At 43.7% G+C, this 15,532-nt stretch overlaps 1 protein-coding gene across 1 annotated transcript in view; it reads right to left on the bottom strand.

Moving 5' to 3' along the window:
* The window catches only part of RCOR1 (REST corepressor 1), an 88,321-nt gene that overhangs the window by 9,855 nt on the left and 62,934 nt on the right, over positions 1 to 15,532 (bottom strand). Inside the window, exons 4-7 of the mRNA XM_063333082.1 lie at positions 14,708 to 14,760; positions 10,505 to 10,666; positions 7,738 to 7,856; positions 4,137 to 4,215 (exon numbers count right to left, since the gene is read on the bottom strand). Of these exons, the coding sequence (XP_063189152.1) occupies positions 4,137 to 4,215; positions 7,738 to 7,856; positions 10,505 to 10,666; positions 14,708 to 14,760 (413 nt within the window). The remainder of the gene's footprint in view (positions 1 to 4,136; positions 4,216 to 7,737; positions 7,857 to 10,504; positions 10,667 to 14,707; positions 14,761 to 15,532) is intronic.

The following is a 15,532-nucleotide window of genomic DNA, read 5'->3' as shown; positions in this document are numbered from 1 at the left end:
TAGCCATCGTCAAAGGTTGGAGAATGAAAAAGGTAGGTTGCAAAGATGATGACATTTTTTGCTTTAAGCAATGTCATACAAACACTGTCTTATAGAAATCTCTCCATTCTTCTAGGCAACTTTCAGTATTTACAGAGATACTGGTTGTGTTCTTTGCCCAATTTTCCAGCAGTTAAATATTCTGGTTATTTTGAAATGCTCCAAAACCTTTCTTCTTGCTTTCATCACCAGGCCTGAACACACCGGTTTAACTGAACACCAGAAGGAAGCAATGTGGAGTTTGGAGACAGGGGAAGAACACAACTAGAAGAGTTTACAGAGGCTTATTTTTCTACGTGTCAGGGAAAGGAATAAACCAAATTTATTTAAAGGCTAAGGATAAAGGAGCAAGGCAACTACAAAGTAATTCTTAGATCATTACGCAGTTTCTTGGAAGCCAAGTTTTCTTGCATAGCACTGATAGATCAACTGTTCCATTAAACGGATGTAGTTTTGCCCACAAATTCTCTTTTGGAAAAGGGAATATTTCACACACCACTGATTGTTTTTATGCCTCCTGCCTAAAGCAAAGAATTAGGCGCACACCTCTAACAGGCTGATTAGCTAGGACCCTATACTACACATACTTCAAGAGCACATCCGATTGTTTAATACCAAAACCATTTCTTCCAGAAGTTATTTTCAACAAGCAACTCAGACCCAAGATTTATTGCCCAGTGGCTGGAGCTTGGCCAAGAACACAGAACAGAAGAAGGGTGATGGGGAGAGAAAAAGCAGAGAGGGGAGGCCGCACATCTGAAATCCTCTACTTGATCACTGCCAGCTTTAAACACTTTGGCTTCACTTAGCGGTATTGTTTCCCTCCTAATTTGCAGCTACATGTAGTTTCTACACAGTTTGCGGCATTTGCTCATTAGTGAACATTAAAATTCTCTCATTCAAACCCACACAAGGTTGAGCACAAAGCCCCATGTAATCATGATGCTCTGCCTCCCGGAGGCTGGAGGATGCCAGCACAGCTGCCAGCAGATAAAAGCTTGCACCCTCCCTTTTCATGGGCTCAACAGCAAGAGCCACACAGGAGCAGTAACGCAGACAATTGCCTGTTCTCAACCTTTTTCTTCCCTCCTTTAGTGCAAAGGACTCCATGAGAGACAATGCCTAAGGCAAGTCCAGGAGCAAGAAGTAACTATTGCTGTTGCAGGATGGATACCCTATGTCCTTTTGCAGAAGGGAGTGGGGAGCAGGAGAAACCAGACTGGTTTAGCTATGAACGAGCGAGGTAAGCTCTGCACTCCTCCTCAGAAGCAAGCACTTTGATAGCTGAGCCAGGTAAATTATTCAACATAGAGAGACATGTCAGATTTATTCATATTTCATCTACATACAGAATTTCATAGGGTCATGCAGTCAGTAATGCCTCACATCAGGTTCAGGCTGTAGGTTGACCAACATGCAATGCCTGCAGTGCAAATATCCAAGAAGCCCAAACATTAAGGAAAAAATGAAAGCAGTTTCAAATGATTGTTTTACACAGTTCAAAGAATGTGAAGCTCTTTTGTGTTGTGGACAAGAAGTTTTTGACAGCTCCAAACGCCTCTAGGGCTCAGTGATATTGTGCAGGCTCTGAAAATTTGAATGTCTACCCTATCTTGGAAACTCTTGCTTTCCTGGCCACACACATCTCGCTAGAATTAAATCAATTCATGAAAACCAGGGAAAATTAAAATGCAGGGATTTAGCAGTGCTCCTCTGTTTATTTAGATGTTGACACTGCTATCGGCGCACTTCAGTCTTACAAACCCCTTCGTACAAACAAGGTTCCATTCCTCAGATTTCACTGTGTAAAAAGAAAAAAGACCAAGCTATCTCAAGCCATGTAAAAGTAGAGGATAAAATGGGAGGCATTTCCAGGAACAGGGAAGATGTGGAGAAACCAGCTCCAGCTCATGACCTCAGTATTATGGAGTTACAGTCTGAGGAAACCTGAACTGTTGCACTAACACTGAAAGTACTAAAAAGGGAAGATTCCTCCTCCAATGATCCCCAAAAGAGGAAACAGATGAGAGATTTCAGATACTCTGAGAAATCCCAGTATTACTCGGCAAGTCATACAGTAAGCGACATGTCTCAGAGCTGGAAAAACCATCTCTGCGGGGTTGGGACAAGGAGGTTCTTTACGGTAAGAGTCCTGGGCTAGTGGTACATCACCACGCCTGCACATCTGACCACGTCATTAAAAGAAACACAACTATCAAGAAAGAACATATTCCCCTCCTGGATATCTGCTCTCTTTCTCAAGGCATTTTCAATCAGCCCCAGGCGCAGGTACTGCAAAAATCCAATCAAATCAACTCTGAACAGGCTATGCAGGGTAGCAGCTTCCTTTTACCCACCAGTACATTCCATGTCCAGAAGAGCCCCCCCTCCAAGGCTGCCTGCCATTGCATACACAGCCAGACTGCACATGTGCCATGAGTTCTGGTGATCTCCTTCAGATCGGTTAGAGCACCATGGCCTGTATTAATGTGACAGGGAGGGCACACAGCCCATACAAGACTTTCTACAAAAACGTCTTGATGGTAGCCATCAGACATCTGCTCTGGTTTGGTCTTACAACAGAGGTGGCCCAAGTTGGTGAAGAAATGCCTTTCCCTCCTCCGCAGCAAGTTCAGAGCATGCCAGCATTGGTAGGGAAGGAAGCAAGAATAAAAGGGATTGAAGGGAGCTCTCTTACAGATGCAAGGTTTCAAAGAGTTTACGGAGCAATTTAAACTTGGACATTTATTAAAATAATGGGAAATGAGATGATAATATTAATTATTTACAAGACACACTGGAGAGCTGCAGTACGCAGCTGCAACTTAGCCAAGAGAGAACCCTCCCAGTTTGGGTGCTGCTGAGGCTTTTGAGAACTCAGCTTATCGTAAAGGTGAATACATGTGGCTCCACAGCCCTTCTGCTCCTAGGAAGTCATCAGGGATGCTGGTTCCTTCAGTGGAAGCAAAGCTAGGCTTTTCTGGAAAGTCTCAGGAGTACTCTGGCATAGGTAAGGAACAGACTAGAATACTGTGATTTTTCAGAATTAATTTCACTGACAGTAACTGACAAAGCAGCTGCTCTAAGACTTTGGTTTTGCCTGTGTGCAATCATGTTTTTAAATATTTCTAGGTTGTTTTTTTTCCCTACACATATCCTTTTAAAAAAATAATTTTAAAAAAATGGAAAGAGAATGACTGCGGGAGAGAAATCAGTCTACTTGAAATGAGGAAAGGATTCAAGGAGAGAAGGCCGTAGGGTAAACATCTTCCTGTAGTACTCACTCACACACAAAACCCACACTGCTGCTGAATGGCAAGGCTTTTATTTAGTAACAGATAACCATCAGGTTATACACATAAAAATAAGTATACGCTTCCCTGTTAAGCATCACACTAGGTTTTCAAAACTGTCTGTTATATTTGTGTGGCTATTTTCATCCAGAACTCTATGCCCACTTACAATGAAGTATTTGAAGTAAGGTGCAAGTACTACATTTTAAGTAGACAAAATATTCTGCGCGTAACAACAGGTTAAGGCCCCTCTGCCAGACAAAATGAACTGGCCACACAAAAGCTTTTTCCTTTCCTGTTCATCACTGGAGTTGCAATCCTGGTACCACCGAAATCCTCAGAACTGTTGCTGAGGATTTCAGTACATTGGGAATTTACCTTCGAGTCTAAGGTGTAGATAAACACGCCCTTGCTAGTCTACCTAGAACAGATTAAAGGACATATTTCCCCTCCACCAAGCCATCTCAGTGGGGACGTAAGTGCCCCTACTCCATCTCCACCCAGTTAGGTTGATTTAAACCATCACTGAAGGTGGTTCAAGCTAACACAGCCAAAGAGAGAATCAAAGAGACCAGAAACATTCACATAGTACATTATCATGGGATGGTAAATTTTCCCAGCTCCATCCATAACAGCTTATTTGGCTATACTTGTCTTGATCTAAGAATAATTCTGAAGACAATTCTTCTTTTCTTGTATGACAACTATACAAAGCACAACGAAAATTAGATACTGTCAGCTTCTACACAAAGTAGCTAGTAAGTAAATACTTTCATTTGTACAGTAGTAAGAAAAGAATTATACCTCCTTTTTGCTCTCCTTGTTTTGTTCGACTTCAATATCAATAGGGTTATTTCCATTTGCTTCCTCCATTTCATCCTCACTGGAAGACAAAAGCAAACAGTACTGTATTAGTTTGTGAGGCCCTCTTCTTCTATAAATAGCATGCTAAAAAGAAATGCATGGATGCAACAGCAAGTCCAACAGCTTCTCTTAGTTTTATTCACAGGGTGGTTTTTTAGGGGGCTGGGGTGGTTTTTTTTGTTTCAGGTTTTTTTGTTTATTTGTTTTCATTTTCAGGCAAGAAATTCTTAATTGTAAAGGTACTAGGGACCATCTCTTGTAAAGAAAGTTTCTCAGCAGTATACTGAGGCAAAATAAGTCGGCTCAGACGAAGGCAAGATACATGAAATTGATTACACAAGTCATCTTTTAAAGAACACGGGACACTGAGCATTTTAACTTCAGGCAAACAGAGACAGAAACAAAGACTTAGAATTACAGCAAGTAGCTAAAACATGGATTTCATACAACTCCTTAACATTTAGCAAAATAGACAAGCACAAGATGAAGTCAGTCAAGAACAAGCATTAAAAAAAATGTTTGGGGTATTTTGGTTATTGGGTTGGGGGGTTTTTTGGGTTTTTTTTTTAGTGACGGCCTCACATTTCATTCTCCCCTGGAAAAGAAAGAGAGGTTATCAGTTACAGAATAATAATATACTTTCACCATTTAGAATTTTTGTACTGTACACAACTAAAGTTAATTGCACCATTTGGGATGATGCCCAGAAACAGAAGAAATAAGCTGACCTAATCATAGCTTTTTATTATTATTATTTTAAAAATAAATAAAAATAAGCCTATTTTGTCATGTCAAACTTTATAGCCTAGGCCAAGGAACTTTGGTATGTCACAGGTACGTTCAGGTATGTCACAGCGACAGAGCAAGGCAGGGCTGTGCAGAGAAACCCCGGCAGAAGCTGTGCTATGCTGCTGGGGAGCTGGATTGGGGCAGGAAGTGTTCCCGCTGGAAACAGGAGTGTTTCCACAGCGAGCATGGCTGCGCTACCGGCGCTTGCTCACCGTTTTCTCCCTACTGCAGCACCGTCCTGTGCAGACATAGCCTAAGGAGGAACGTACTGCCGGGTGGCTTGAGCCGGCATCCATCTCCGCAAGAGCAGTCACTTGTACAAGCCATTCCTGCTCTCCCAAGTCACCTGGCTCACCAGCTGATTCACAAGATATTTAGTTTGGGTAATCAGGACTCCAGGAAATAAACTCACAAGCATCCCCTCCCAGGGCTGCATACACAAAGCTCCTCGCATACAATTAAGAACAGCTACTGAAAACCTGGTCCCAAATGCACTAGGAGCTATTTTAGTGACAATCTGTGGGGCTGGGGAAATTCCCTGTCTAGCCACAGAAGAGATATAGCAGTATTTGAGTGAGATACCTCAGACTGCTTCTTCTCTTAAGCCCATCTCCAAAAGAGCTTCCTTGTGTTCTCACCTAGGTTCAGATTTCAGCCTTTCTGCAAAGGCCAAACCCCCACAGGCTTTGCTGTGCTCCGAGTTTGCTCTTCTATTCCAGCAAGTTCCCTAGACATGAGCTAGATCAAAACCCACCCACTCATTTCTGCAGTTTTAGACATTGATCACCATTAACTGAAGAACATTTTTGAAGTTTTGCCAACACCCAATGGCACAGTACAACCTCAAAATACGGGCACCCCAAACTCACTCAGCTTTGCTTCCACGCCCCACATGGCTGCACTGACAAATCCTTTGGGGGCGTAGGGGTTTTTTACGTAACGGAGGGGAAGAAGGGAAATCAAACATCAAGCTGATGGCCTGGTGATTTGCTTGCTGCAGATGTAAACCAAATTATGCATTTCCAATCCAGCTGCCTTCCTCAAAGGTTACAACATTATAGCACATGGCAGCTCATACAGTTCTTTCCCAGTCACCAGATGGTCTGAGGTGCTGCTTTTCCCAGCAAACAGGCATAGGTACTACAGAGGTGTATTTCCAAATTGCAGTAATTTCATTTATGAGCATAAAACAAAAATAGAAAGGTAGTATTAAAAGATCCTAAACTACATAGTGCGAGACAAACACATACTCCTTATAAAATATCCTGCCCTATAAATTAGTAGGATTTTTTTTTTTAAAAAAAAAGGCAGGATGTGGGGAAGAAAAAAAAAAATCAAGACAGCCTTTGCAGAGAAGGGAAAGAACAGAATGGAAAAAGAAACTCAGGTCAGAGAAAGCCAACTAAGTACTGGACAAGTTGGCTGGTAGTGTTCTCCCTGGCCCTGCCTGTTAAGCAAGTATTGTTGACCTAATGGAGAGATGGGAGAGGTTGAGTGAGTCATTGGTGTAGTCCCAGCTCAACCCTGGAAACACATTTCTTCCTCCTTCCCAAACAGGGCTCACTCATACACACCAGAGCCAGCAAACAGCTCCCCAGGAAGTGCTAGAGCAGCAACTCCTTTAAGGGAAAAGCTTTTGCAAAATTTGGCCCAATCACATTAGCAGGTTTCCAAAGCCAGGCACATCAAGTTTGGTCTGCAAAGCTGCTAACTGCATTTTAGAGCAGGTTGAGAAGGCACCTGCATCAAGCAGATGGAGTTGCTGCTGTTCATAGTGGTTTTTTGTCCCCACACACATCTGAGGCCGCTGCATTTCTGAGGCTCTGTCAGATCTAGAACTAGGCAAAGTCACCAAGTGGCAGTACTAACTGTACAGATACTTCTAGCAATACACACAAGGCCACTGGCTGACCTACCTTCAAGGGCTTGCACGGGTATCCAAGAGGGTGCACTTGCAGACAAAGCTGCACAAGCAGGAGTCAAGCTCATCTGCTGAAATTCAGCAGCTAGTAACCCCCTGAACACCACCACCCTCACCCAAATCCTAGTGCACCCAGCACTCCTTGCAACAGCTCTGCCAGAGATCTCCTCCTAAGCTCCCCTGCGCTACCTTCTTCTCAGTGACTGTAAAACACAGCCTTAACTTCATCTTTCTCAGGGAATGGAGCTTGGCCTGACAGCCTTGTACTGGTAACAGTTTTCTAAGGAAAATGCAGGGGAAGGGTCTGTGTGTGCATCTGCACAGGCTGAGGGCTGCTGCACTGGAGCCGGCTCCCCATCAGGTGCACATTCTCACTCTGATGAGCATCACATGGAGGAAATAAAGGCAGATTTCTAGCTCTTTCGTGACTTCCTCTTACTGTCCTGCTTATCAGCTTTTCTGGCTCTGCTGACAACAGTGCCAATCAGCTTGTAAACAGTTTTAATTTCATTTGCTCCACCCTCAAGCAGTATCAGAGAAAAAGCTTCTGGAGCGATGGGATGGTGACCACTGCACTAGAGGGCAATCAGTGCAGGGCAATTGCACAGCGTTGAAAAAGGGAGCACACCTAATTGCCGACAGATTCCTTTTGGCTTTAAGCAAAGCAAAACATGCACAGCAGGGAAGAGGGGTGGGGAAAGAAGGTGTGGTACCAGGAAACATTTTGGGGAAAATCCTACATCTAGTTTCTTACAAGCTGACAGGAATCTCTGAGATAGTCTGAAGAAATCAGTGTGCGTCAATACACAGCCTTTCTGCTTGCAAACCTACCTTTCCTCACGTTCCCTTTTTTGTTTACGAGCATGACGGTCCATCACGCTAGTTTTAGTCCTTGTCTTCTTCCAGGAGTAGTAAAATTTCACCAGGCTGGCTATTGATTTGTCAGGAAGCTGTAAATTAAACATGTATCCTTTTATATGTTTATATGTAAAGTATCCCCAGGAGTTCACATACAATCGGTCTGGTTTTGTCAAGGAACATCTGATCTCTCTACATTGGATTCTCTCGAAGGCTCAAGCAAGGCAGTTCTGCAGCCTTTCCAAAAAGGATCTACAGGGGAGTGTTTCAGGTTAGTGCCTACTATTTAGGACATCAAAATCTCTAAAGAGCATCTCAGCAAGCCTCCACTCACTAGCCAGGTAGCTGGTTCTCTTCAGAATAGAGGAACGTAGCAAGAGCAAATCTGAAATGAGGCCTTGAAACTGAGATAACAGTTTTAAAAGCCAACACAGGCATGTGTAAGCAACCACGGGAACTGCTGAATTGCAGGCTACATCCCAAGCATATCTTTGATGTTTGGTTGGAAACGCTTATTCACACCATTCACAGGATGAAGTCTATTCAAAGGTCTCAACAAAAGATGTTTTCAAAAGGTGAAACATTGTTGTATGGTGAACTCAGGACATAGAAAAACATAAGTCTCAGAATATTTTTTTTTTGGTCTTCTTACACTAATGTCATTGCCCTGTAGCTATGAATGAAAAGTCTGACTCCAAAAAGCATAAAACTACACATTAAGACTAATTCTCCACTTCTGAGGTACTCTGCATGGATGTTCTCACACAGGACTTCTACAAGGTAAAAGTCCAGCCTTTCTTGCTGAATGAAACATGGTTTAGATAAGTGTCTGATTCAGCTTGGAGGGCAGGACGGGTGGGGAGGAAAACAAAACTGCGAGCAAGAGCCAGATCTCTCTTATTCAGCTACTTCAGTTTAAGTCTTCACTTGAGATAAGCCTAGTTCTCAGACTGCAGGTTGACTTTAGGTCCTAATAATGGATCACACCAGAACTACCACCCTGGTCCACAGCTGCACACAGGCACAAATCCATCTGCGCTGGCAAAGCACAGGTGCTGTGTCGATGTCGTGTTGCCAATAGCCATGCAGCAGGCTGGTACACTGGAATTAAAAGAGTTCCACAGAACAAACTCAGGGAACAAGGCTGTTCATGACAAACATCCACTTGGCTACAAACACATGCTAAGAGTGCCAAAATATCAGAACCAGCTCCGGTAAATAATGTAACTCACTTTTCATTCTCTGGCTTCAATAATTTTTCCCCTCAGTTCCAAGCTGCACTGGTGCTAATGGGGCAGCATATATAAACTAACAACTAACATGCTCCCAAGCCATTGATTCCTGTCCCCTGCTAAACACAAAGCTTCATGCCATTTAATTCCTTTCATGCAGAATGGCTTTCCTGGGAGCAACAGTAAAAAAATATCATTAGCTAGGGAGCAGTGCATGAGTTTGGCATTCCTGTGTTGGAATGCACCTCACTCAGGGACAAGTCATGCTTCTGCAGATAAACTGAATTGAGAATTTCTTGCTTTGGCATTTAATCAAGCAACAGCATGGGCTTTATGTTCTCCTTTTCCCCAGGACATTTCCTTCCCCTTTTCTTTCTCCTGTGTAAGAACAGAGGAATAAAGAAGAAAACAGCTTCACCCTTCAGGGGTCCACAACTCTCCAGACTGTCTATACCAGCTGCCCACAGTACGTGCAAGCCCCATCAGCTGACCCAAGGGAGTGGGAGACGCTAGGACCCCAAGAACATTCAGAAACAAACGCCAGTGAAGGAACATTCAAGGAGGATATGAGGAGAACAAGCCTCTTCCTCCCATCCTTTTGAAAAGGGACCTGGCAATTTTCTTTCATACTTGGGACACAAGTCGCCTTTTGCTTTTCAGTGGCATCAGCAACACAAACCTTCACATGTGCTTTAAAGAGCCTGAACAGACTGCAACAGCCTAGGCTCACTTCAAAGGGTCACAACCAACGTAACCAGGTCCTGCTGGAACACTGGAGAGGCACTTTACTGAAGGAGAGCAAAGAACAAAGTCTGGTTCTCACTCAGGTGATGAATCACTTGAAGAAATTCTCAAGATGTAATTAATAAAAAAATTTTTTACATCCTATCCTCTCCCTCTTTTGAAAGAAAATTGCACACACCCCAGCAGTTCCCTTTCAGGGAGAAACCTACCCTCCAAGTTTTCCATCACAGGTGTAAAAAAAAAAAAAAAATCACTACCACCCAAAAGCAAAGAACTGAATGCTTGCAATGATGTATAAACCTCCACTACAGCATCCACTGACAGTCCCAAATCACATTAAGCACAGACTTCGTAGTCAAATAAAATGAATTCCTAAAAAGCAGGATGTAAGAAAGGAAATCAGCTTTGCACAGAGATGATCTTTACTCTGTGTGTGGGTGGGCACGTGTGTACAGACCATGCCTGAACTCCAGCTGAGACATAAACACTACCATAGCACGCAGGGGACTGAAAACTGTAATTTCCAACCAAAAAAATTGCACAGTCAAAGTTTATCCTGAACCAGTAAAGCACTTCAGGAAAACACTTCTACAGAGACTCTGGAAACAACATTGTTTCTTTCTATTCATGGTAATATTTTTCCTCTAATACCCTCCTTGGCCTGTTCTCTCCCAAAAGCATTAGACAGGAGTTCATCACAATCAGCACTGAAGATGATGGCCCAAGCGCCTGTTCTGCTTTTCCATTCCTGTGACACCACTTACCATCTGCTGGATCCTGTGAAAGGTTTTCCCATGGAAACTGAAGGCCTGTTCAAACAAGACCTTGTCTTCCACTGTCCACTCATCTGGGAACGGAGTAAAGTTTGGCAGATCTGCCAAAGACTTCTCAATGTTGTGCTTGTGCCAAAAGAGCATCCCAAGGGCCTAGAAATAACAAAGACACCAAGGGGACAACTGTAATCACAAGAAACACATGCGTGCACAGGGAGAGCTACAGCTTTTCTTCCTCAGGCAACACGTTAGACATAATTTTAATTCTCAGCTACATCAGACGCTTTTCTGTATGCAGGAAACCTGGAATCTGACCCCAACTTTGCTAGGTTGTGAAGACCAACCTGAAGTATATCCAAACCATGGAGGCAGTAATGTTATAAGAGAGTAGCAACAGAAAGAAGGCAGAAGAATATTGAAAAAATTACTCCAGCTTTACTGATCATAGTATGCACAGGAAAGCTAATCAAAGCCTTGGAAAGACTATGTAAAAAACATGCTGGGCTAAAAGAAACTTCTTGCCAATGCTAAACACCCTTCATTTCCTGGGCAATTTGGAGGATGGATTAGTTGACTGGGGCTTTTATGGTTGTTTAGGGGGCTCTTTCTGAAGGGAAGGGGGGGAAAAAGGTGAGGGGATAAGGGAAGAACTGGAAGAAGGCAAGGCAGAGAGCATGCACAACCGTGACTTGCTGCCAAGGCGTCCCTGGCCCAAAGGAGGAACAAATCTCACTCATTTTGGGGGCTGCTCATTTGTTCCCTTGAGAGACGCCTCGTTTCACTGTTGCAGTCTCTGGTTCTCAGTTCCAAAGTCAAAGTGCACATGCTGCACTTCACCACCTGCAAACCATCCTCCTCCCACCATCTCTGACACGCTTGCTCGCAGCCACCCCTCTCCCAGGGGTGCACAGCCCCTGTGCTTTATGACACATCACTACATCTGGCATGCCAGCGACCACCGCGAGTCATTTTGGGAAGGCCTGACTCTGCAGAGCTAGAAACCAGCCTTTCGCAACGGCTGTAAAGTGAAAACAATCCCTAACATGCTGAGTAAAACATCAGCATAACCTGCTCGTCATATGCAAACTCAGCTCAGTTTCACAGCCACAGTTACCCTCATGTAGTAGTTTCACCCTGGCCGCTCAGAGGTACAAAATCCCTCCAAAGTCAGGGTTTCTACATTATGCTTTGCTATGCAAAATGTAGTTCCTTTATGGGATCTTGCTCCCCGGAGATTCTGCAGAGAGTACGTGTTTAAATATTAGTGTTATCCAAGATCTTTTCCTGACCCTACTGGCCTCTCAGTGCTGCCCAGGAACTCTCTCCTCCCTTTTGCCTCCATGCAGAACAAGACAAGTAGTCTTGGTTGGAGCGCAGTCACTTGAGATATCACAGGAGCCACACAGCCACTTATCTCCATCCACTTGGGCAAGCATGGGGCCAAAGAAACTATTTTGCAGTCACAAAGGACTGAGTTTTCTCTCCCTTGCCATCCCTTTCAGCTTCAGGTATGAACTGTACCAAATATCCCTGTGAGAAAGCAGGGCAAAAACAAGGGGGAGACATTCTGGGAAGGCAGAGTAGTGTCAAATACCACTAAGGTGCTAGTGAGGACTGAGGGGACAGCCGCTTACGCAAAACAATAGATAAACAGAAAGGTTTTCCTTTAGGCTTAGCAGGAGAGCAGTACTTCTCTCCCAGCCCATGCTGTCCTAGGAGACCTCTGCACTTATACATAGGTGAGTACACAGCTTTTCCAGCCTCCATTTGTCCCAGGGTGTCTGACACAGGCTGGCAGGAGAGCACAGTTCTTGGCCAGACTTGCTGTAATACTCCCAAAAGCCAGTGACTGCTACGGCTCAGCACAACCACCTACAGCCCTTGAAGTGGGCTTGTCCTGCCGGAGCTCACTCGCCTGCAGGAGCCTATCCTTCACCTGCTCTCAAGCTGGTGAGGCTGCAGGGACTCCCACCAGCACAGCCCCAAGCCTCCACCCATCATCCCACAGCAGCAGAGCCAACAACGTGGCATTCAGCCACAGGCAAGGGGAGAGAAAAGACAGAGGTACACGAGCCATGCATGGCATAGATGGGGCCAGCTGGACGGGCAAGCCGCTGGGCAGAGGAGTGCTGGTGCCTGCCCCAGCCACCCTGCCAGACAGCTCACCACTGCCTTGGACAAACTGGCACATCTTAGGCAGCAAAGGTAGGTTTTGGGCAGGGGGCACAGATGGAAGAATGGGAATCTCTGCACAATGACTGTCAGCCAAGCCACCTGCACAAGGGTCCAAAGAGACAGGCTGTCAGGGGGATGCATGCATGGGAAAGGGTTGCCTTGGCCAGCAAAGCTGAGAGACAGTGGCCAAATGCTAAAGGGAGCTCTGACTGGCTTCCAGGGAGTCCGTATCAGCTTGTCCACAGTTACCCAATCAACAGCAACTCTGATGATACCAGCTGAAGAGAGAGTGTCCCTTGGTGATACAACAAATCATCCTGATTTGAAAGCCTTGACACTTGTCCCTATAACACAAAACGCGTACATGCCTTCCAGAGTGATACAAGATAGATCCTCTCCAGTTATTTCCTGGAAGTGCCTAGCTTAGCTGTCTAGGAAATCCCAAAGGACCTGGGAAACGTGTTTAACTCCAGAGTATTATGCGAGAGCGCTAGGGACGGAATGAGAAAATTGCTCAGACACTTCACATCCTAGTGTGGCGAATTCTATGACTTCTTATGTACACAGAGACAGGGAGAAAAAAAGGGGAGAAAGACTTTGAGGGATGAGTGGGAGGTCTGTATTTCCAACATTAAAATGAATACAAATCTGTTAGTCAAGTATAAGTTTTTCAAAACACAAGAAATCCGTATTGTTTAAAAAACCCCAAGCTTCATTTTGATCAGTCTTCCAGATCAGTCTATAGTCTCCAAACCACGCTTATCCACTAAAATAATGAAACCCACTTTTATTACCTTGAGACCATCTCTTTAGGCAAATATTACTCACAATATCCAATACCAGGATATACCCATCTAAACTGAAATGAGCTACCATCCTTATTTTCATTGAAGTTTGAAGCCATTTGATGCCTTCACCTTCCTTTTATTGCTGTTTTCTGCTCTTTGAAACTATAAATATCAAGTCTGATTATTCCTGACTTTGCTGGAAATTTTGCTGGCTATCTCAACTTCAATGCTCTTACTCCACAAGAAGTCTTTTTGAGTATGACTATTGACCACTGAAAGTCTGACTCAAAGACGACAGGAGTCTCATTTAAATAGAAACCTTTGCCCATCCAAATCATTGGTTTCTATGCTCACAGCCTTTGCCCAAACAATTTCATAAACTTTCAAGTTTTCATAGAATCCCTTTGTAGAACAGTACATAATTTGCCAATACCGTAAGTCATGAGATTTGCAGCCTTCCCTTTCCAGGCAAGTATTCGTGCAATAAGGAAACTCCACAGAATTCAGAAAAGCTTCCCAGGCACAGGTCTACTTATCTCCCCAGATGAGTGTTGAAATTGATGTTAGTTAACACAGGGAAGATTAGAACACAACCCTAGGCCACATGCAGTAAAGGAGAGGTCTGTTCCTCAGACCGGGATTTCCATCCCTACGCTAAGGGCACTGGCTAACCTCAGGAAGAGCTGGTGAAGTCATCCAGTGCTACTGCATGGACATCCGAGGTGCTCATCTGTGAAATGCAAAATTATTTGCAGCCCAGTTTTAAGGTAAATAACCGTGGATATTGGTTTGCCTCAGAAAAGCATATGATGGTTCAATAGCTCATTAATAACTGCCAAGACATCCATGAAGCAGAGATGGAGCAGTCAACTGGAAACTGCAATGCAATCAGGCAGCTGTCCAAAGATAAGCCAATCTTTTTAACGTTGTTTATGGGTTATGAAAGTGTTCAAGAGATAGTCACCAGAGTAAACATAATACTCGTGGCCAAACTCCGCTAGAAATTACAATGGTTTTGTTTTTCTTTTGACTCTTGATGTAAAACTAGGGATGAACTCCTTATCCCCAGGGTACAGGATATTATTAGGAACAGTCAGTTTTTGGAGAAGTAGGAAAGGAGAAAACACAGGCGGTACAGAAAGGAAGAACTTGTTCCTAGGCAGTCACTTTAAGTCACGTTTTAATACCTGCTGAAAAAGTTTTTAAAATAAAGTATTCAAAGTATTGTTACCTGCTCCATATTGTATCCATGCTTCTCTTTAGCAATGGCGATATATTCATCCACTGAAAAACAAAGAGAAGGCGTAAGAGCAGTTCGTATAACAATCTTATCTCCTCTTCCCTTCCCCTTTCCAATGTCAAACCCAGTTCTGCAGCTCTGACTTCAGTCATGGTCATTGCATCCTCCACAGACAACTCTCATGAATAGCTGCTGTTCCAACAATTCAGGAAAGGAAGGAAGCAAAAAAAAAAAAACCACCAGTCACCAAACTACTACATATTTTCCTTAACAAGCCTTAATGATGCATGATATCCAATCCAGCTGCAGTACTTCTGAAACACAGCATATAGTATTTCAGAACTTGTTCACCAAAACTATAGATGTGACTGTCTCAGCTACTTCTCATTTGTTTGTTGGTCGGTTTTTGTTTGGGTTTTTTTGTTTGGTTTTTTAAATCCCCCAAAGCAGTTGTTTTCTTAAGAACAAAAATCCCCAGACACAAATCCATATGTTCCAATACTGCCAGACGCCTAATGTCGCACAGCCACTGCAGATACCTTGGCAAATTTTTCATTCCTTATGCCTCAGCAATTTTCATCTTGGACTAAACCCCACCTCTATGCATTATTAGGCCCCCACAAGCTTTTAACCTTTACAATGTAAAGACACCCCGACGAGTTAAATTTTGTATAGATGGGACTAAAACCCAAATGTCTCTTTCAGTATGAATGACTAAATGACTAAGTTTACATTATATCCAACCGCACGCATTTGAGAGGACTGGATCAAAGTCAATACCAGCCACGGTGTTCTGAAGTCTGTGCCCTTGTGCTT

The sequence above is a fragment of the Chroicocephalus ridibundus genome, chromosome 4 (genome assembly GCF_963924245.1).
Source record: "Chroicocephalus ridibundus chromosome 4, bChrRid1.1, whole genome shotgun sequence".
NCBI classification, from domain to species: Eukaryota; Metazoa; Chordata; class Aves; order Charadriiformes; family Laridae; genus Chroicocephalus; species Chroicocephalus ridibundus.
This window is presented reverse-complemented; position numbering and strand designations above follow the sequence as displayed.